Source organism: Petaurus breviceps, unplaced genomic scaffold (assembly GCF_028583685.1).
Source record: "Petaurus breviceps papuanus isolate PSGF00001 unplaced genomic scaffold, PetGlider_PUasm1.0 90730, whole genome shotgun sequence".
Classification (NCBI taxonomy): Eukaryota; Metazoa; Chordata; class Mammalia; order Diprotodontia; family Petauridae; genus Petaurus; species Petaurus breviceps.
Window position 1 is genome coordinate 8731152 of NW_027187324.1, and position 22708 is coordinate 8753859.

The following is a 22708-nucleotide window of genomic DNA, read 5'->3' on the forward strand; positions in this document are numbered from 1 at the left end:
TTATTCATGTAAGCATGGCTCAAAGGATAAATTCTTGCATATTCTCCCAGAATCTTGACAATGATTTCTTCCTTGATGTGGAAACTCCTTTGATTAATGCAGGTCAAAAGCTTAAAGAGTTGCCTGGAGCACTGAAGTTAAGTGACTTGCCCAGTGTCACATAGCCATTAAGTACCAAAGGCAGGACTTGAACCTCAGTTTCCCTGGTTTTGAGGCTGTCTTCTATCCCCCACTGACTCGCCATATTAATATAGTTACACATATACTGTATATGTATCTGTACACACAGATGTGTTGTCATATGTAACAACTAAAGACCAAATGCTAATTACTGTTAAAATAGTTAAGAATATTGATTAATAATTCTCCCATTAAGCTTCAAACTAATTAGCTTATTATTTAGATGGGTGTGTGTGTTACTTTATGTTTTTATCCAAGCCTTGAAAACATTCGATAAGTGACTATTATTAAAGGTCAACCATCCTGCTTTTTATGGTTCAAAAAGTACAATAGTCTAATTTTCTGGATTTTAGATTCAGATCTTTTAGTAAAAAATTACAGAGCTGCTTCTTCCCCCAACTACCTTCTTGTGTAGTACCCTCTTTTTCCAAGAGTGTAGGAATTGTAAGAATGCAAGGACACTTGCCCCAGTTAGTTATACCCTAGGAATGGTGTGAAGTTGAAGGTGAAATAGAAACAGAAAACTTTATTCAGGAATTTTCCCTTTGTTCTTTCCTTGCATAAATCTTTTACTGTTTGCTATAACACATATACTATGTTTTTAAAGTGTATGTTTTTTAATTATGAAGCAGAATGTTACATTTCTGTTTTACATGTTTTTTAAAAAAACATACATGTTTTCAGAAGCATTAGAAGAAAAATTTGCTGGAAATTCCATGATACAAATAATTGGTCTCCTGTTTTTCACATTCTATAATTGTTGACCAAATGTTAAAAAGAATTTTAAATTATTTTCATATTTTGTTGCAATAATTGTTTGATTTCAGGGGATATTAACTAATTGTAAAAACTCTAACCTGCCGTACTGGGTTTTCTTTTTTGAATTGGGGAGGAGAAAGATCAAGGAAGGCTTTGTGAAGGAAGTGACATTTGAACTTGGTCCAGAAGAGTAGACAGACTTTCAAAAGGAAGAGTTGAGGAAGGAAGGCATTCCAGGTAAAAGGAATAGCATGAATAAAGACACAGACACGGAAGACACAAAATAATTAAGGGGATAAGAAGTTTATTTAAGCTTTGGAATACATGCTGGAGAGGAGTGTGAAACAAGGGTGGAAAAGCAGATTGGAACTACTGTTGAGAAACTGAAATAACAGACTAAAGATTTGGATTTTCACAGGGTCACAACTGTGAAACCATTGAAGTGTTATGAGTGAAGGAGTGACATGCACAGAGTAAATGTTTGTTGTTAAATGAATCATCAGATTTCTATATAAGGAAGTTCAATATGAAGGGCAGTATCAAGAATGGATCATCAGAAGGGTAAGAAGGCTATGCTAAGGCATTTGTAGGTAATCAGAAGCCTTTAAAGGACTGAAGAATCATAGGATCAGATCTATATTCAGAATAGATTGCAGAAGAGAATTGAAGGAGGTAAACTGCTAACAGGCTATTATAAATACTTGATAGTGCCTTTGGAACCCTAAATAAAAAGGGTGCTGGATAAACCAGGACATTCCACTGCATCAAGAAATGTTCTCATATTCAGAGCCAGACCAGTCCTGTGTTACAAGCCCAATTTGCCAGATGTTTTCCTGAACCCCTCTAGGGGAGTCCTTCCACTTGCATAGTACATGCACCTAGTACTAACAGCTGATTGATAATTATAGATATAGGTGGTATCCCAAAGACAAGAGAAGAACTTCTAACTATCATCAAAGAGTAAGGGAAAGAGATCAGACCCATGTGTAGAGAGAGCACAAGCACGATGGAGGAGATAACATGAGTCATTGTTTTTTCTCAAAGGATTTATCCAGGAATGCTTGACAGAGACAGAACAGAATGCAAGATAACCTCCCATTTCATTTCCAGCGTTTTCTGTTGTGGTTGCATAGTAGATATAGTGCTGGAACTTGTAGTTAGGAAGCCCTGAGTTGGCCTTTACTGGTTGTGTGACCCCAGGTAAGTCACTTAACCTCTTGCAACCTCACTTTCCACAGTCTTAAAATGTAGATGATAAAAACATCAAGAGTTGTTATTGTAAGAATCGAATGAGATAACAAAAATGATAACTCTGTGTGTGTTAATTTCTAAAACATTAATATGAATCCCTTATTTTGAATGTTCTAAGAGTAGGGTTCTTTGTTCTTTTCTTCCTCTGTGACCTTAGAATATAGTCTGTAAGAATATGAGAAAAGATGAATTATGCAATTGATTTGAATTTGCATTTCAAGTAGATAGAAATGACATAGGCTCCTTTTTTAAAGCACTGGGCCCTAAAGCTGTATGTAGAAAGGTCTGTCTGTGTTTCTACAAGCTGTAGTATGCTAGCTTGTGCTCACCTGCCATCCCTCTGACTTTCCTCCTTTGAGTACACTTAGCATCACTACAATTGTTATTCTTTGCACTTTTTATCCAGCAGATCCATCTCTAGGGATTTTGTATTTCATGAGTAGATGCTGTTTTTTACCTAAGTTGTTTGTTATATCTCAATTGGCTATATGATGTAAGCCTTGTTTTCAAAAATAACATTGTATAAGTTATTTACATGGTTCTTTGTGCTTTGAAGTCCATTTAAAATTCTGCAATTATAAATACAGACAACCTATCAGCCTACTAAATTTCTAACAAGAACCCTGATGGCTACAGATGTCAGATCTTGAGTTTGCCACAGAATTATTTTTTAAACCTATATAAGTGATTTAAAGGCATAATTTGCATCTTTACACATATTTATTACTTGATGTAATAGTTTGTTTTCATTAACAATTTGTATTTTCTTAAGAGAATCACAGTAGTTCAAGTGAAATAGAATGGGAGCCTGAACTGGGATGTTAACAGTGAGAATAGAGAAGAGAGTAAAAGTTGTGTGCAATTGTTGCCTCCACATCCTGTCTTCTCATTCTTTCAGTTCTCAACCCCTTGCAGTCTAGCTTCCAATCTCTTCATTCAACTGAAACTGCTCTCTCCAAAGTTCCCAGTGACCTCTTGATTACAATTTCTAATGGTTGTTTCTCAATCCTGATCCTTCTTGACCTTTCTGCAGCATGTAACATCATTACCCACCATTCCATCATTTCATTCTGGACACTCTACTCTGTCTGGGATTCTGGAACACTGCTTTCTCTTAGTTCTGCTCCTACATTTCTGACCCTTCTTTAGTCTCCATTCTCCTTCGAACCATAGGTGAAGCCCAAGGTTTTGTCCTAGGCCCCTCTTTTTCTTCTTTATTCTCCCTTTCTTTATCACCTCATCATTTCTTATGGATTCAATTATCTTCTCCATGTGGATGACTTTGAGATTTATATATTCAGCCCTACTGTCTCCTAAGCTCTGGTTCTAAACCCTCAACTCTATTGGACATTCTCAACTCGATGTTCCACAGAAATCTCAAACTCAACATTTCCAAAACTGAAATCAGCATCTTTCCCCTAACATGTACCACTCTTACAAACTAACTTATTTACACAAAAGGAATCATTATTCTTCTGTTCACCTAGATTGGCAATTTTGGTGTCATTCCCCTATTCCTCCTTCTTCCTCATATCTAGTTAGTTGTCATATCTTGTCATTTCATCTTCCACAATATCTCTTATCCATCCATCCCATTCTCTCCACCCACACAGCCACCACCCTAGATTGAGCCCTTATAACCTTTTGCCTGGACTATTACAATAGCCTTCTTATTGACCTGCCTACTTATAGTCTCTTACTAAACTAACCCATCTCTACAGCACTTCAGACTGATTTTGCTAAAGCATGGTTTGATTATGTTACTGATCCTTTTTCTCAGCAACTTCCAATGACATCTTATTACCTCCAGGGCTAAGTATGAATTCCTCTTTGGGGAACCTGAAACTCTTTACAACTTGACCTGCTTTTCTTGCTTAGTTACACTTCATTCTTCTTCGCTCTTTCATCAATCCAATCGGACTTTTCCTCTCATATGGCACTCCACTTCCTGTCTTCGTGCCTCTATACTGGCAGTCTTCCATACCTAGAATGTGTTCCCTCCTCACTTCTATCTTTTAGAATCCCTAGTCTTCTTCAGGATCTATTTCAAGTTGCCACTTTCTGCTTGAAACCTTTCCTGATCTCTGTAGCTTCTAGTGCTAATCCTACCCAATTTACCTTTTATCTTCTTTTGTTTGTACCTCTATTGTACATATTTGCCTCCCTCAATAGATTGTTCCTTGAAGGCAAAAACTGTCATTGTTTCTCCAGTGCCTAGCTCAGAGCCTTATAACAGTAAAAGATTAATAAATATGTATTGACTGATTGAAGGAGAATCAAAGATAACGGTATTTCAGACTGAGTGAATAGCAGTGTAACTAACATAGGATCAGAGAAATTCAAGCATATTTGAAAATCATATGAAAGGAACAAATAAAAGATGTGAGATTGAAGGTGAATAAGAAAGTGTATGATAGACCAAGTAACATGCTATAAAGGAGTGGAGGAAATCCATTGCACAAGTAGAGGAGTTTGACTTCACATCACAAAGTATAAACCAGCCCTGGAATAATTGAGAGTTAACTAAAGATTGAAGTGAATTCGGGTGAGTATTACGTGAATTTGAGATTGTGGAAAGATATGGAGATTATATAATAAAATAGAAAGGGCACTGAATTAAAACTTGGGTTCCAGTTCCATTTTTGCCATTCACTAGCCGGGTGACTACTGGAAAGTTACTTAATGATTATAAGTTTCAGTGTACTCATCTATAAAATGACATAGTTAGAATCAGTGATCACTGATAATCGCTTACTGTTATATGAAATACATACAAATTTTGGATCCCAGAATTTAATTTCACTTGTGGAAAGCCTAGAGTTCATAGATTTCAGTTAAGCCAAGAGCATTTCATGCTTATATTTTCTGTATAACTAGTTCACAGAAAAAATGACAGATGAAAACAAATATAGATTTCTCACAAATAAGCAAAATATATGAACATAAATATCCATAAATGGACCAAAAAATCTTGATCACTTCACAAGCCCCAGCACTATTGAAGCTTCTGTTCCTTCTTACTCTCCCATATTTCCAATCTTTTTGTTTGTTTGGGTTTTGCTTTTTGGAGGGGGAAGGCAGGGCAATTGGGGTTAAGTAACTTGCCCAAGGTCACATAGCTAGTTACATGTCAAGTGTCTGAGGCCAGATAGGAACTCAGGTCCAAAGATTCCAGGGCCAGTGTTCTATTCACTGTGCCACCTAGCATATTCCCAATCTTTACTGCTATCGTCCCACCTCCTACCTATTACAAATCTAAGCCAACATAGAGTTACACATTACATGGGATGGGTAAATCGATAAAAATGCTACTACTCATCCTGGCCATTTCTCTCACTTACTGGCTTTTTTCACTGTAATTCTTATCCAAGCTTCCCTCTACTCTAGATTTTTCCATTTTCTCTTTCCCACTTGGCTGTCTCTTCTCACAACCATTTTATAGTTACATTAACTTGGAAGCCAGGCAGCTTGCTACTTCTTTAGATCTGTCCCTTCCAGTCCTGTATTCTCTGCACTTAGGCAAACCCCTGATGTAACAGTAGCTCATATGTATATGCCATTTTAAGGCTTCATTAGCCCTATATGCTTACTGTGAAATATGGCTAGTCCATGTATTGAGCAGGACCCCAAGTTATTTGTACCACTTTCATAGCTAGATGCACTAAGAAACCAAAGTACATCTCCTCTATTGATTTCTGGATCGCTTGCTTGCCAAGTTAACCTTCTCTCCTCCAACGTCTAAAGGCAGAACTCTGGCAATTTATCCATCTTAAATTCCCTACTCTATACCCTTCAGGAAAAAGTATGCCTCTTGAGATCCTCACTCCCTGATACTTTGACAGACAGAACAAATTATACCCTGAAGCAGTATTGATGATGATATAAAGTACCTCCACAAAGATAATTGGCTATCCTTCTACCCCACCACCCAAATTCACATGTAGCAACATTACATGACCCTCCTGTATCAAAAGTACTCCATTCAATTCTAATGAAGGGGTCCATCTGTCTCACTTCCTGATTCTCGTTATCTACGTTGTTCATGTTGGAAATGTCCATCATTACTGGCTGGATAGTGGGTCTTCCAGGCATTCTTTAACAAGTTAAACCCTCCTTTAAGGAATGACCCAATGAGCACAGAACCCCAAGAAAACCTTTTTTTTTGGGGGGGGGGAAGTAGACTTGGCTGTCAACAGTTACCTTCAATACATCCATCACTTGAACCTGAATACCTTCCCTGGCCTTTGGCTGCCCCCTAGTGGCCACTTTTAGCACTATTGCCACTTGTACCATATTAACCCCTTTGTATATTGGGAGATCATTTCTCTCTAGAGAACTTGTATTAAGTCATTACATTTAGACTTCCTTTTTCTCTGGATGATGCTGGAGACATTTAACAAAATGTTACTCTTTAGTTCTTTTTTAATCTTGCATGTAGATTTCTGTCATATAAAAGACATATGACAGTTAATTAAATCATAGCTTATCATAAGTTAGTTACATGTTAGACCTTTTGGCAGGATTTAGAAGATGCCATAATCTCTCTCATGGGAAGGGGGAGCCATCTTCATTCCTCTATGAATGGATAGCAAATGGATAAAACTAATTTCCTAGGTTGGTATCTTAGCAATTCTAAACTGGGGGAGGGGGTAAGGTGTTAGAGGGAAGGGGTTCCATAAACTCTTCCTGCATTGAAATTAGACAAAAACAGGGGTTGGAACCGAGATGGTGGGATAGAAGCAGGAAAACTCCCTGCACTCCCCCCATAACCACCTCAAATACCTGAAAAAAAATGACTGAACAAACTTTAGAGCTACAGAACCCACAAAGTGACAGAAAGAATCTTCTCTCTGAAGGCATCCCGGCAGGCGGACAGGAAGGATCCATTGCAGCACTCTGGGAGCAGATTGTGAGCCCGTGCTTTTAGCTTCAGGGCAGCCCTGACCGTGGAGTGGACTTTGGGAGAGTGGATCACCAGCAGCTGTGGTGGTTTCCAGATTTATCAACCCATAAATGCCAAAGGCAAAGTGAAAGATCAGTGGACTTTGGGAACAGGAGGTCCAGGAGTGGGGTCTGGCCTCTGCCCCCTGGAGGGAGAAGCGGCTGAGGCACTGCGGCTGCAGCCACATGGCTGCTTCAGAACTCCTGGCCTGCAGATTGTAGGGGGACCAAGTGACAAGTCTGAGGAGTAATCTCTCTTTGCTTTAACCCACTTGGATCTGGATCACTGCCTAGGGTGGAGGTCTTGGGGTGTGTGACCAGGTGCCAGAGCACGTGGAGGCTTCAGAGAGGGCACGCAACTAATGGCTCCAGCAGCTGTGAAAACCCCAGCAATTTGGGACAAAGCTCTCCTCTCTGGAAGCAGAGTCCTACTGTGGCAAAAAGCTCAAAAGTCAAGTAATTGAGTGGCAACATGAGCAAGCAAAGGAAGCAAAGCAAGCACAGCAGTCAAACTTATAAGACTTTTCTCAGTATGACAATAGTTGAAGGGAATATAAATGTGTGTATATATATATGTATTTATGTATACATGCATATATGTCTATATAGGAGGGTATATGGGCATATGAATACATATGTGAGTGTGTGTTATATGTATACAGGTATACATAGAATGCACAGGACTAATTGAATAGGAAGGAATGATACTTAAAAGGTGAAATTGAGAGGTGAGAGAGGAATATCATGAGAGGAGATGGGGAGAGACAGAATGGGGTAAATTATCTCATATAGAAGAGGCAAGGGAAAACTGTTACAATAGAGGGGAAGAATAGGAAGGCAAAAGGGAATGGGTCAACCCTACTCTCATTGAATTTGGCTTAGGAAGGGAATGACATACACACTAAATAGGGTATCTCACCCTACAGGAGAGTAGGGAGAAGGGGATGGGAGGGGGGATGGTGGACGGTAGGGTAGGTTGGGAAGGGGAGGGAAATTAGAAGCACATGCTTTTGAAAAGGGACTTTGTTGATATAGAAAATAGAACAAGTGGGGGGTGGGATAGGATGGAGGGAAATATAGTCAGTCTTTCACAATATATCCACTATGGAAATGTTTTGCATAGCTACACATGTACAACCTATATTGAATTGCCAATCTTCCCAATAAGGGTGGGTGAGGAGGGAGGAAGGGAAATAATCTGGAATTCAAATTTTTTAAATCAAATGTTTAAAATATGTATATTATTATTATTTCTTTTTACATGCAACTGGGAAATAACATACGCAGACACTGGGGTATAAAGATCCATCTTGCCCTACTGGAAAGTCAGAGGGGGGATGGGGAAGAATATAGGAGAGAGCAGATTGGGGGAGGGGGTATACAGTGGGATCACTGTTTTGGGGTGGTGGGTAGGGGAAAGAAGGGGAGAAAATTTCTAACTCAAAATCTTGTGGAAATGAATGATGTAAATTTAAAATAAACATAAAATTTAATTTAAAAAAATAAACAAAAACAAAGTACCACTTTGGATTAAGAGCAAACCAAACTGTTGCCTTGACAGCCATTGTTCTTTACCTCTATATTATCCTGACTTCCCATTCAGGTTGCCTATACTGTCAATGACTTCTGCCTAAACTTCAGCCCCTCTCCTGTCTGTCTTCTTTGCGTTTGGTTCCTTTACTTCACTGCGCTTGCCTAAACCCTGAACAATGTTGTTTGAAGTGCTTCTGATCTTTTTTCCTTCCCAGTCTACTTTATATATCCCTCAGTAAACTCAGTCCCTTGTTTACAGTTGGACTCTGGCCATCTCTATCCTTAATTTCCTGCCTAGGACTTTGAATTGCTTTGGCCCCATATGGGCAGAAACAAGACAGGATGTTGGATTACTAGAGCAAATTGTTGATCTCTTATATTTTATGTTCATCTTGTTAGCTTCCATCTCAGAATAATATTTTGAACACATCAGAAAGATACTCACTTTAGAGTCTATAACCCAGTGTGCTGACTATATAGATTTCTCTTGTGTGAAATGTTAATAATCCCATAAGCAAAGGTTCCCTATATTTATAGAGTGAACTGAAGAGACCTCTTTGTAATTAGCAGCCCTTTCCATACTACTCTCATGCAAAATTCTTCTTAAGCTTACAACTAAAACAATCATTTGCAGAATGTGGTATTCATCATTACTCTGATTTTCATTCCTATTGCTTCAAACATCAACATTAGACTCTGATGGTCTTCATTACTTTTTACCTGTGTAATTACAACTTCTTAATCATTCTCCCCCCGCCTTTTCTCTCTTGCTGCTCCTCAGTCTCCCCCTCCAATCAGTTCTTTAAAGCATAGTAAATTAATATTCTTCTTGCACAAATCTGACCATACTATTTCTCTGTTCAAAAACCTCCAGTGTCCCTATTCTGCCTACCAAAATAAGTTCAAAGTAATTAGCCCCTTTATTGCCTTACCACTTATTGTATACCCCTTGAGTAAAATTCATGGTTTAATTTATGTATATACACGTACTGAATTTGAAATTGAGAACCTTGTCTTAAATTGATCTTGATCTTGATCTGTGTGACCTTGGGCAAACCACTTAACTCTTCTGGGTCCTCATTTTTTTAAATAAATGGGTTGAGATCTCTAAGACCCCTGCCAATTCTAAATCTGTGATATCTCTATCCAATACAGCCTACTCTCTGTTCCATGAATGTGTTTATACCTTTGTCCCTTTGGTCAGATTGATCTTCATGCCTGAAATGCCAAACCCTGGCTCTTATACATTGAAATTGTACCTATCCTTCAAGACCCAGACCAAAAGCCACCTTCTCTGTGCAGCATTCCCTGATTCCCACATCAGAAATTATCTTTACTCTTTTATAATTTTTGCGTCATTTTGTACCTCTTTTCTATACTTATGCTCTTCTATTTTGTATGCTGTTAATTTGTGTACATCTTTTCTCTCCTACTAAATTGTAAGCTCCTTGAAAACATCGTTCATATCTTATTTATTTGTATAGCTCCCTCAGCAACTTGTACAATGCTTTCCAAATGCTTATGAGATGCAGCTTGTTATAACAGATAAAGGGACTGGCCTTGAAATCAGAAATACCTGAATTTAAGCTTCTGACACATATTAACTCTGTGACCATATACAATTTATTTAATCTCACAGTTTCCCAGACATCTCTCTAAAACTTAAAAGTTACAGAAAAGTTGCCAGACTTTATATCATAAATCCAAATTATATCCATTTTTCTTATCTCCTCCTTCCCCATCAAAAAAAAAAAATCTCATAGTTGCTGGATTGTCAGTTCACTGCATGGAAACCACTAGTGAATTGTTTTCCTATGTTCTCCATATATGTCTGTTCAATTTATTTGTTTGTTTGTTTATTTATTATTAGCAAACATTTCATCAGAATTGGCAGACAGACTTCATCAAAGGATGTGACTTTTAATGGTATTTCTTTCCTGCCATTAATATTAAAGATAGCTTGATTTTGACAGAACTACTAGGGAAAATAGATGAGTACTCTTTTAGCATTTCCAAGTCTCACAGAATGTGTGACATTGCCACAAACTGAACCTCTTAATCTCAGTCCCACATTTTTTTATATTTCATGCTGTGCTTAGAGATTAGGCCAGGGTGTATTGATGATTCAGTCAATTCAAACCCACTATCTCTACTAGGAAAACTCTGTTTACATGGCTTAGTGAACATGCTCCAAAGCAAATATAAGGTCATTCTGTCTTTGGAGAAGTGTGCAGGTAGGCAGAATATAGCACCTCAGAGGTATGAAGTGCCAATCCAAAATTAAACATCTTAGAAAGACACTTTTAACAAGAAAGATAACTAAGACTTTAGTTACCTTTTGCTTATTTTGCTCTTAAGATAACCTAGCAGGCTATTTGGAAAACCAGAGTATATTATTTTATTTTAATCAGATATTACTTTTCTCTGAATCATAAGTATAAAATATTGACATAAGAAAGAAGTAACAGTTCTACGGAATGTGTGCTTCAAAGTTTCAGATATGACTACTTCTCATCAATAACTTTATAGTCTTGAGTCATTCATTGCATATATGATTTCTGAGTCACAAATTACTAATGCTTCTTACAAGGAAATGGCTTACTTAGTAATCATGGTCAAAGTTGAATGTGAGCTATTGCTGAACATTTTGTAAACGACAACAGTTGCTAGAAAACTCCTATCTAAGCCACTTTTCAGTGAGGTACATTGTGATACTTTGTCAAAAGTTCTTCCCCAAAACAAAATTCAGTTATGTTTCTATATACCAGTATAATTTTCTCCATTAGTCTATTTACCTAAGAATTATACTTTTGATTTTATAAAGATAAATTACTAATGAGATAAAGTCTTCTACTCTACTAAGTAGGCTAAATACATTTAAGGTAGTAAGAAACTCTAAATTATCATTTTAATTGCTTCATTGATTTTCTTTAGTAACTCATTTGGCTTCAGAGTCTGTTTACTTGAATATGGAGCAGAAGTAATAATAATGATTTATATCATACATATAAAAGTACATTTTCAAAGTAACATACTATTACTAAAGTTCTATAAATACTAAATAAATAATAATAATAACCTTGTTTACCAAACATTAATAGCTGGGATAAATATGTCCTAAGTTAAAGAGTTTTATTTGGCAGAAATCCTACCTTATTTGCTTATTTGACATTTTTATGTGCCTAGAAAAAGATTAATCAAATTTGTCAGTTAAGGGGCAGCCAGGTAGCTGTGAATAGAGCACCAGCCCTGGAGTCAGGAGGACCTGAGTTCAAATTCAGCCTCAGACACTAAACACAAAACCACTTAGCCATGTGACCTTGGGCAAGTCACTTAACTCCAACTGCCCTACCTTTCCACCTCCAAAAAGCAAAAAAAAAAAAAAAATGGTCAGTTAATAGTTGATTAATAATGTTAAAATTTAAGAAGAAAATTTATTGTTTATATTCACTTAGAACCCTTATGTCCTACATGTTTCATCTTAGAAATTGAAGAATAAATAATAATTGGGTCAGAAGGATAATTAAACCCACAAACAGTACAGTAAACAATTATATTCTTATGACCAACAATGGTATAATATTACTTCTACTTTACTGTAAAAGAAATAAAGTAATGGGTTATATATTAGAGACATTTTTATTATTCTTTTAGCCTTTAGTGTATGATTTTAAAAGCAAACATTTCATAAAATGAGAAATTGAATTAAAATAATTAAGGTTAATTCTCATAAACTTTTCAGTGCTATTGAATTAAAATTGATAATATTTTATGTATAACCACATTAGACTAAAAATTATGAAATGCGGTCACTAGCTTTTAGTAGATTTTTAGTGCCAGAATTAATCAGAATTAGGGTTAGGGTTAGTGTCAGGGTTAGGGTTAGTGCCACAATTAGGATTAGGGGTAGGGTTAGGGTTAGTTGAAAAGGACCTCAGAGACCATTAAGGCCCACCTATACCTCCCCCAGATCCCCACTACAGTATCCTACTGCCCCTAACAAATGATCATTCACACTTCACTTGAAGACTTCTAGAGAGGAAGGAATTAATTAACTGCTATGATCCAGGAACTAGTTAAGTACTTTACAAATATAATCTCATTTGATCCTCACATCCACTCTTGGAGATAGGTACTATGATTTTATCCCCATTTTACAAATGAGGGAACTGGAACTAATTGACATTCCCAGGATCACATAACTAGTATATGAACTCAGCTCTTCCTGAGGTTTAGCACTCTATGCTATACCAGGGGAACCCACTACTTCCCAGAGAAGCCTTTTTCACATTTGAGTAGCTCAGACTGTTAGGAAGTTTTTCTTATATTAATCCTAAATTTCCAGTTTCCAAATTTCCTCTTTCCATTAATCCTATTTCTGCCTTCTGGATCCAAGAAGTTTCTGTTTAGTTATTTTTCCACTTGTCTTCAGATATCCCAAAGTCTTATTTTCCTGGGCTAAACATCCCAGTTTCCTTCAAGTGCTCATATTCTTAAGCTCCTTTTTCATCCCTCTTCTCCTCTCCTAGACACTCTTCAAGTATCATTGTCCCTCTTAAAATATGGCATCCAGAATTGAGCCAAATGCCCTATGTTACTATGCCTTTAGTAGTGAACTTTATACCTCTCATGTTCTCATCATTATCTTTCTCTTAATGCCATATAAGATCCTAATAACTGTTTTGGCTGCTCTTGACTCAGATGGAGTATGTATAGAACATTGTACACAATAACAGCAACATTGTTCAATGATCAGCTGTGATAGACTTAGCTCTTCTCGGTGATACAATGATCTAAGACATTGTGAAAAACTCATGATGGAAAATGCTATCTGCATCCATAGAAAGAATTATAGAGTCTGAATGCAGATTAAAGCATGCTATTTTCACTTTTTCTTGTTTTTTCTTTCTCATGGTTTTATTCCATTTTCTGTTGATTATTCTCTCACAACATAATGTGGAAATATGTTTAATATGATTGTACATGTATAACCTGTATCAGATTGCTTGACATCTTGGGAAGGAGGGAGAAAAAATTTGGAACTCAAAATATTATAAAAGTGAATTTTGAAAATTACCTGTACAGGTAACTGGAAAAAAAAAATGAGATACTATTAAATGGAAAAATAAATAAAATAAACTGCTATCCAGTTATGCTTTCCCCTGTCTTGTACTTGTGAAGATGTCACTATTAAATTTCTAATTAAGTCTTATTATATCATTCTAACTTGTCATAATCTTTTGAGATCCTGATTCTTTCATCCCTGTTACTGTCTCGTCAAGTTTTTTCTTATCTGGAATGGAATTGGACCTCTTATTTCACTGAAGCATAAGAACTTCTCAGAGGAAATTGCCTTGAGCAATATGGATCAGTATCTTGATAGCAATATATGGTCTTAAAGTATATTTAAAGCCCTGGGAGATCAAATGACTTGTCCAGGGTCAGATTTGTTATTGTTGAGTCATTTTGGGTTCTTCATGACTTTATGGACCATAGCATGCCACACCCTTCTATCCTCCCCTATCTGTAGAAGTCTGTCCAAGTTCATGTTTGGTTTTTCTTTGACACTGGCTATCCATCTCATCCTCTTCTGTCTTCTTTTCTTTTTGCTTTCAATCTTTCCCAGTATCGGGTCTTTAAATGAGTCCCACCTTCTCACTAAGTGACCAAAGTATTTAGGATTCAACCTTAGTATTTGACCTTCCAGTGAATAGCTGGAATTAATTTCTTTCAGTATTGACTGATTTGATCTCTTTCCTCTCCAAGGGACTCTCACAAATCTTCTCCAGCACCACAATTCAAAAGTCAGTTCTGTGGCACTCACTTGTCATAGCCATACATTGCTACTAGAAAAACCATAGCTTTGGCCATATGAACCTTTGTCAGCAAGGTGATGTCTGATTTTTAGTATGATGTCCAGATTTGACATAGATTTCCTTCAAAGGACATGGTTGCAAACACTATCTGCAGTGATCTTTGAACCCAAAAATATGACATCTGACACTTCTTTTATTTCTTCTCCCTCTATTTGCCAGTAAAGTGATCACTACATATATTACTGTGGTCAAGAATCCCTTAGAAGAAATGAAGTAGCCAATAAAATGATGAGAAAAGGGGGCGGAGCCAAGATGGCGGAGTAGAAGCACAATCATCCTGCGGCTCCGGCTTCCACCGTCCCCAATCCATGTAAAAAGGGGACTCTAAACAAACTTTGGAGCTGCAGAACCCACAAAATGACACAGAGAAGCTAACCTCCCGCTGAGAACAGCCCGGCAGGCCGGCAGGAATCGGCCAGCGCAACGCTCTGGGAGCCGAGCCCAGCACCACGCCAAGGCTTTAGCCCCAGGGCGGGCCTGACCAGCCGCCAGCCAGAGGGACTCCAGATCAGCAGCAGCTGTGGCCCTTTCCAGATTTATCAACACATAGATGCGAAGGACAAGGTGAGAGGCCAGTGCATTCTGGACTTTGGGACCCAGTAAGTGGGAGTGCGGGGCTTTTACCCCCGGAGCAAGAAACCGCTGAGACGCTGGCACAGCCTGCCAGCGCCACGTGGCGGCTTCAGCTCCTGGCCTGCAGAGTGTAGGGGGACCAAGCACCAGTCTGAGGGGTAATCGCTCTTGCTTTAACCTGCTTGGATCTGGATTGCAGTCTAGGGTGGAGGTCCTGGGGTGTGTGTCCAGCTTGCCAGAGCGTGTGGAGACCTCAGAGAGGGCACCCATCTAATACCTCCGGCAGCTGAGAAAACCCCAGCGTTTGGGACGAAAACTCCCCTGTCTGGTGGCAGAGTCCTACTGTGGCAAAAAGCCCAAAAGTCAAATCATTGAGTGGCAAAATGAGCAGGCAAAGGAAACAAAGCAGACAGAAGATTCCAACATTACACTCCTATTTTGGGGATAAGAAGGAGCAAGGCATGGAACAGTAGGAAATCAGTGAAGTCAGAACTCCTGCACCAAAAGCTTCAAAGGAAAATACAAGCTGGTTACAGGCCATAGAGGACCTTAAGAAGCAGATAAGAGAAGTGGAGGAAAAATTGGGAAGAGAAATGAGAACAATGCAAGAAAATTATGAAATGAGAGTCAACAGCCTGACTGAAGAAAATAATACCTTGAAAAACAGACTGACTCAAATGGCAAAGGAGGCTCAGAAAGGCAATGAGGAGAAGAATACCTTAAAAAGTCGAATTTGCCAGATGGAAAAAGAATCTCAAAAGCTCACTGAGGAGAATCATTGCTTCAGAATTAGATTGGAGCAAATGGAAGCTAATGACTTTATGAGAAATCAAGATGCTGTTAAACAGATCCAAACAAATGAAAGAATAGAAGGCAATGTGAAATATCTCATGGGAAAAACCACTGACCTGGAAAATAGATCCAGGAGAGATAATTTAAAAATTATTGGACTGCCTGAGAGCCATGACCAAAGTAAGAGCCTGGAAAGCATCCTCCAGGAAGTTCTCAAAGAAAACTGCCCTGATGTTTTAGAACAAGAGGGCAAAATAGAGGTTGAAAGAATCCACCGATCACCTCCTGAAAAAGATCCCAAAAAGAAAACTCCTAGGAATATTATAGCCAGGTTCCAGAATTCCAAGATTAAGGAGAGAATATTACAAGCAGCCAGGAAGAAACAATTTGAATATTGTGGAAACACAATCAGGATAACCCAGGATCTGGCAGCTTCTACACTGAGGGATCGAAGGGCTTGGAATGTGATATTCCAGAGGTCAAGGGAGCTGGGATTAAAACCAAGAGTCACCTACCCAGCAAAACTGAGTATCATGTTTCAGGGGAAAATATGGTCATTCAGTGGAATACAGGACTTTCAAGCATTCTTGCTGAAAAAACCAGAGTTGAATAGAAAATTTGACATTCAGATAGAAGAAGCAAGAGAAGCATGAGAAGGTAAACAGGGAAAAGAAATCATAAGGAACTTATCAAAGTTGAACTATTTTTTTTTTTAAAGCAATGGGGGTTGAGTGGCTTGCTCGGGGTTGCACGGCCAGTTGTTGTTTCTGGGTGTGGTGCTGAGTGTCTGGGCCCGGATTTGATCCGGGTCGTCCCGGCACTGGGGCCGGTGCTCTTGCTTGCTGAGCCACCTGGCCAAAGTAGAACTATTAACATTCCTACATGGAAAAACAATAATTGTAACTTATGAAACTTTTCTCAGTAGTTGAAGGGATTAGAAATATATATATATATGTGTCTTTATACGAGGGTATGCGGGCATATGAATACATATGTGAATGTGTGTATATATGTTTACAGGTATACATAGATAGAGGGCACGGGACCAATTTAACAGGAAGGGATGATACTTAAAAGGTGAAATTAAGAGGTGAGAGGAATATAATGAGAAGAGATGGAGAGAGACAGAGTGGGGCAACTATCTCATACAGAAGAGGCAAGGGAAAATGGTTACAATGGAGGGGAAGAATAGGAAGGCAAAAGGGAATGGGTCAACATTATTCCTATTGAATCTGGCTTGAGGAGGGAGGGAAATATATATATATGTGTGTGTGTGTGTCTGTCTGTCTGTCTGTCTGTCTATATATACTATTATTAATACCATTTTACATGTTATTAAGAAAAAAAAAGATATACAGGCACTGAGGCATAGAGATCCACTGGAAAAGTTGAAACGGGTATGGGATAAAATATGGGAGAGAGCAGATCAGAGGTGGGGATATCCTATAGGACTGCTGTTTTGGGGGGATGGGTGGGGGAAAAACGGGGAGAAAATTTGTAACTCAAAATCTGGTGGAAACGAACGATGTAAATCAGAAGTTAATAAAGCATTTAAAAAAAAAGAAAAAAATTTTTTTAAAAATGGTGAGAAAAGCAGTACTGGGGTTATAATCTCAAAGATGACAACGATATCAGTTTGAATTCAAGGCAAACCATTCATTCAAACACATCTCTGCTCCAGTCATTGATGCTGAAGAGACCAAAGTTGATCAGTTCTGTTAAGATCTACAAGACCAAATAACACCAAAAAAAGATGTCCCATTCATCACAGGGGATTGGAATGTTAAAGTTAGAAATCAAAAGATAATTGGAATAAAAGACAAGTTTGGTCTTGGAATACAAAATGAATCAGGGCAAAGATTAATAGAGCTTTGTCAAGATAACTCATTGGTCATAAAAAAACACTCATTTTTCAGCAACCCAAAAGACAACTTTGTACATGGACATCACCAAAAGGGAAATATGGAAATCAGATTGATTAAGTACTTTGTAGCCAAAGGTGAAGAAGCTCTATGCAGTCGGTTAAAACAAGACCTGCAGCTGACTGTGACTCACATCATGAGTTTCTTATTACAAAGTTCCAAATTAAATTGAAGGAAGTAGGGAAAACTATCAGCTCATAGAGACATAACCTAAATAACATCCATTATGAATATGATGAAGTGGAGGTGATGAGTAGAATTAAGGGATTAGATCTGGTAGTTAGAGTGCCTGAAGAACTATGGACAGAGGCAGCAACAAAAAACATTACAGAGAAAAAGAACAAGAAAGCAAAAGGTCTGTCTGATAAGGCTTTACAAATAGAGGAAAGAAGGAAAGCAAAAGGAAGAGGAGAAGGGGAAACATATATCCAGGGTCAAATAGCCAATATTTTTCAAGGGGGTTTCAGAACGCAAGTTTATCCACTGTCCTATTGACTAAGCCAGGATGCCTTTATGCAAGTCATTAATAATAACATTTAACACTTGGTGAGCCAAAGACAGTTCTCTGAGGCATTCCAATAGAGAGTTCACCTCCATATTGACACTGAACCAATCTTTTAACATAATTACCTCTTCCCATGAGCTCTGATTCAGCCATACTGATCTGTTTGCTGTTTCTCACACCTAGAATGCTCTTTCTCCTCAGCTCTGCCTCAGATTCCCTAGTTTCTTTCAAGATTCACATGAAGCCTCATTACTTTAATGAGGGCTTTTATTTAGAGAAATGATAGACTCAGCATTTATCTTCTTTCCTTCCTTCTCTCCCTCACACCCTCTTTTCCCTTTTTTCTTCCTTTCTCATGGCTAACATGGAAATTTGTTTTGTGTGACTATACATATTTGTAATTGGATCCCCTTCCCCCAATACCATGTTTCCCCAATAATAAGACACTGTCTTATTATTTTTTTTTGGACAGAAAAACACCAGAGGGCTTATTTTAATGAACATTGACAGCAATTTTAATAAACAGGTAAATGTGAACAAAAAAATGTACCTTTATTCAATAATGAATTCAATAAAGAACAGGATGACGTGCTCACTGCTGCAGCTCTGATTGGATGCAGCTCAGAGCGTGGCGTGCGTTTCACCCGGGGGGGGGGGGGGGGGTGCATAAAGAGGGTACCGTAATGTAGCATGTAGCGAAGGGGATCACCTTCACTACAGTAGCAATCTCAATAGGGCTTATTTTCGGGGGCGGGCTTATTTTAGAGGAATCTTACACAGTAAGGGGAGGGCTTATTTTTGGGATAGGTCTTATTATCGGGGAAACACGGTAGTACCTTAAAAAAAAAAAAAAAAACAGGAAACAACCAAAAAAGAAATCTGTTCATTTCTGTATTTCTTAAATTTCTTTAAAAAAAAAGTTTTCTCTAATATGTTAGCTCATAGGGTGATTGTCCTTAGAGAAAAAGAGTAGGGGTAAGTTGCTAAGGCTTCTCCCTAAACGGCTATATTCCATGTGATCATTCATCTTGCGTGTACTAATTTGTGTGTGTGTACACAGATGTACACACATGTACATACATACATAGTGTATGTTTTGTCCTCTGGTAGAATATAAGTTCCTTGAGGGCAAAACTGTTTGGTTTTTTTATTTAGGGTTGGAGTAGAGGGGGTGTTGTTTGTTTTTGGTAACCCAGCATTTAGCACTGTACCTAGAACATGAGAAGTGCTCACTGTACCTGGAACATGAGAAGTGCTTCCCAGATGAATAAATACTTGTTGATTGGTTAATTGACTGCTATATGTTACTATAAAAATATCTCAAAGTGAAAACAGAGATGGAAAGGACAAGCATTTCAAATGTTCTATAAACACCAACTCTCAATAATAGATTTTTTATAAAGCAGTTATAATTTTGTTTGATTATATTTTATATTATTAAAAGTTAAAATAGTACTTTAGAAAATATTTTTAGTTTAACAACAAGAAAATTAATGTTATGTATTAAATTTTCTCAAGCAAATTCAAAAATATAGACTGCCTACCTAAGAATAGCTTTCTGTGTGATTTCCTTGGATATTTTATTTCCTGCTTACCCAGTTTGTTATTTTTGTTAAGTTATACTTACTTTATTTCTTCAGCTTTGTAAAAATCCAACTATAGTGGCATAGATCTGTTTGAAGAGAAAACTGAGCCACTCCCTCTCTGGGAGAATTTGTGTAGGGAATCCACTCTTTCTCAGCAATTCAGGCACCTCTATGGGCATGACTTTTCCTTTAGTCATCATTTTCTATTTCATTCTTAGAGAAGAATGGGGCTTTTTAAGCCTGCCAGGAGAGGCAATAAAGGGTCACTGCCAAATTTTCTTCCCCTACCACACTTGGCACATTTTTCATTTGGTATCTAGGTATACATCAAGCTTTTTTTTTTTAATCTTTACACTGCTTGAGAGAAGCCAAGATATGTAGAATAGTAGGTAACAATGAAATTTCCTTGTTTTGTCCAGTGTCCCCATATTGTAATATCAGTGATTTGGGGGAGAGAAATTCAAAGAGAGAAGGAAGGGGAAAGTGGGTTAGAATAAACATTTATTAAACACTTATTTTGTTAATATATTCCAGGCACTAAGTTCTAAGAACTAAGGATATAGGTAAAAGCAAAAAAGTCCCTGTCCTCAAGGAATTTGTATTATAACAGGGGAAAACAACACATTAAGGAAAGCTAGAAGGGGAGATAACAGGTCGTGGTCTCAGCCTAAAAGTGAGGTGGATTTTTGGTTTTGGACCAGATAAGGTGAAAGCTTACTTTTCAGGGACTAGAAGAGTCCAGTTTCCTTCTTTCTCTATCTAAAAGCAATCGGAGATTTTCCCGACCACTTTTCTCCAAGGACAATCACCCAATGAGCTAACATAAAGATAAAACTGATTTCTTTTTTTAGAATATCTAGCAAATACAGAAATGAGCAGACATTTTTGTTGTTTTCTATTTTTTAAGTTATTATTGGAGGGAGAGGGTCTCATTACAAAATATGCGTAGTCATGCAAATTTCCATGTTAGTCATGAGAAAGAAAGAAAGAAAAAAGGGAAGAAAGGAAAAAAAGATAAATGCATTGAGACCATCACTTCTGTATCTGGAGGTAGATCACATATTGAATCATGAGTCCTTTGGAATTGTGGTTATGTGTTGATCAGAATTCCTAAAACTTTCAAAGTTCTTCTGGTTTTGCTCACTTGGCAAAAGTTCATAAAAGTCTTCTCAGGTTTTTCTGAAACCACCTTCTTCATCATTTCTTATAGTACAATAGAATTCTATCACACTTATAATTTTGTTCAGCAATTCTCCAATTGATGGACATCACCTCAGCTTCCAGTCCATTGCCACATAAATAGAGCTGCTGTAGATATATTTTTGTACCCAGAGATCCTTTTCTTTTTCCTTTGATCTTTTTCAGGTATAGATCTAATATACCAATGGGTAAAAGGTTATACAGAGTTTAATAGCTTTTTGGATATAGTTCCAGATTGCGTTCCAGAATAACCATACCAATTCACAACTATACCAGCAGTGTAATAAAGTGTTTGTTTTCCCATAACTCTTCCAGTATTTGTCATTTTCCTTTTTTGTCAACTTAGCCAACCTAATGGATGTAAGGTGGTAACTCCGAGATTTTTTAATTTGCATTTCTTTAATTATTGGTGATTTAGAGCATTTTTTCATGTGACTTTTGATTTCTTCTTTGAATGATTGCTTTGTTCATATGCTTTGTCCGCTTACTGATTAGGGAGTGACTTCTGTTTTCTTATAAATTTGGATCAGTTTCCTCGAGATTGAGCAAGTGAGAACTCTCTTGGATAATTTTGCAGTAGATTTTTTTTTCCAGTTACCTATTTCTCCACTACATTGGGTTGTTTAGTGCAAACATTTTGCACTATAATTTTGTATAATCATAACTGTCCATTTTTTCTTCTGTGATCTATTCAGGCCCTTGTTTAGACATGAATACTTCCTCTGTTTATACATCAGAAATTTCTTCCTTTTTCCTCTAATTTATAATGTGACCTTTTATAATCTAAGTCATGTATCCATTTGGAACTTACCTTGGCATATGGTGTGAAATGTTGACCTAAATCTAATTTCTGACAGACTTCTTTTCAGTTTTCTGAGAAGTTTTCATTGAATAGTGAAAAAGAACTCAGATCCTAAAGTCATTTTGGTTAGACTGTAAAACATGAGAGCAGAGAAATATATAAGAAATCTGGAGAGGTAGGATGGGACCAATGTGAATAACTTTGCTTAAAAATGCTAATATTTAGCATAAGCTATGTTTTAGGAATATGAAGAGAATAGTTTTTAAAATTTTGTGAATACTCCCACTGTATTCTGATGTGGTGAACGACTATACATGGAGAATTATGTTCAGTTCTTCATACCACAATTAGGAAATACAGTAGATAGAGAAAGTCTACAGCAGAAGTCCTTATTTTAAGGGCTATGAACTTTTTTAAAAATTTATTTTATTATTTTATCTGTATGCCAATCAATATAATTATTTCAATTGTCAATATTATTTTTCATTTATAATCCTATGTATTTCATTTTATACATTTAAAAGCTTTTTTTATGAAAAAGGGTCACCAGACTACAATAAGAGTCCATGATGCAAAAAAAAGTTAAGATTTCTTGGTCTAGAGTGACAAGAACAGTGAATGATCTTAAGATACTGGCAGATGAGGATCATTTAAAAGAACTAAAAATGTTTCACCTGGACAAGAAAAATAAGCAGGGATCTTACAGTTGTCTTCAAGTGTTTTGAAGGACTTTTGTAGAAGAGGGAAGAGACTTATTTTATATGCCTCAAAAAGACAAAATTAAGAGC

The 22708-nt window shown here is 37.3% G+C and overlaps 1 protein-coding gene across 4 annotated transcripts in view; it reads left to right on the forward strand.

Annotated features, from left to right (window-relative positions):
- Nucleotides 1-22708, forward strand: part of PIBF1 (progesterone immunomodulatory binding factor 1) — a 321204-nt gene that overhangs the window by 218722 nt on the left and 79774 nt on the right. The window contains exon 15 of one of the 4 annotated variants that reach the window (XM_069066783.1): nucleotides 14700-14991. The exons of the other annotated variants lie outside the window; for them this stretch is intronic. Within the exon in view, the coding sequence (XP_068922884.1) occupies nucleotides 14700-14702 (3 nt within the window). The 3' untranslated portion in view covers nucleotides 14703-14991. Of the gene's footprint in view, nucleotides 1-14699; nucleotides 14992-22708 lie in introns of those variants that run through there. 4 annotated transcript variants of the gene reach the window in all.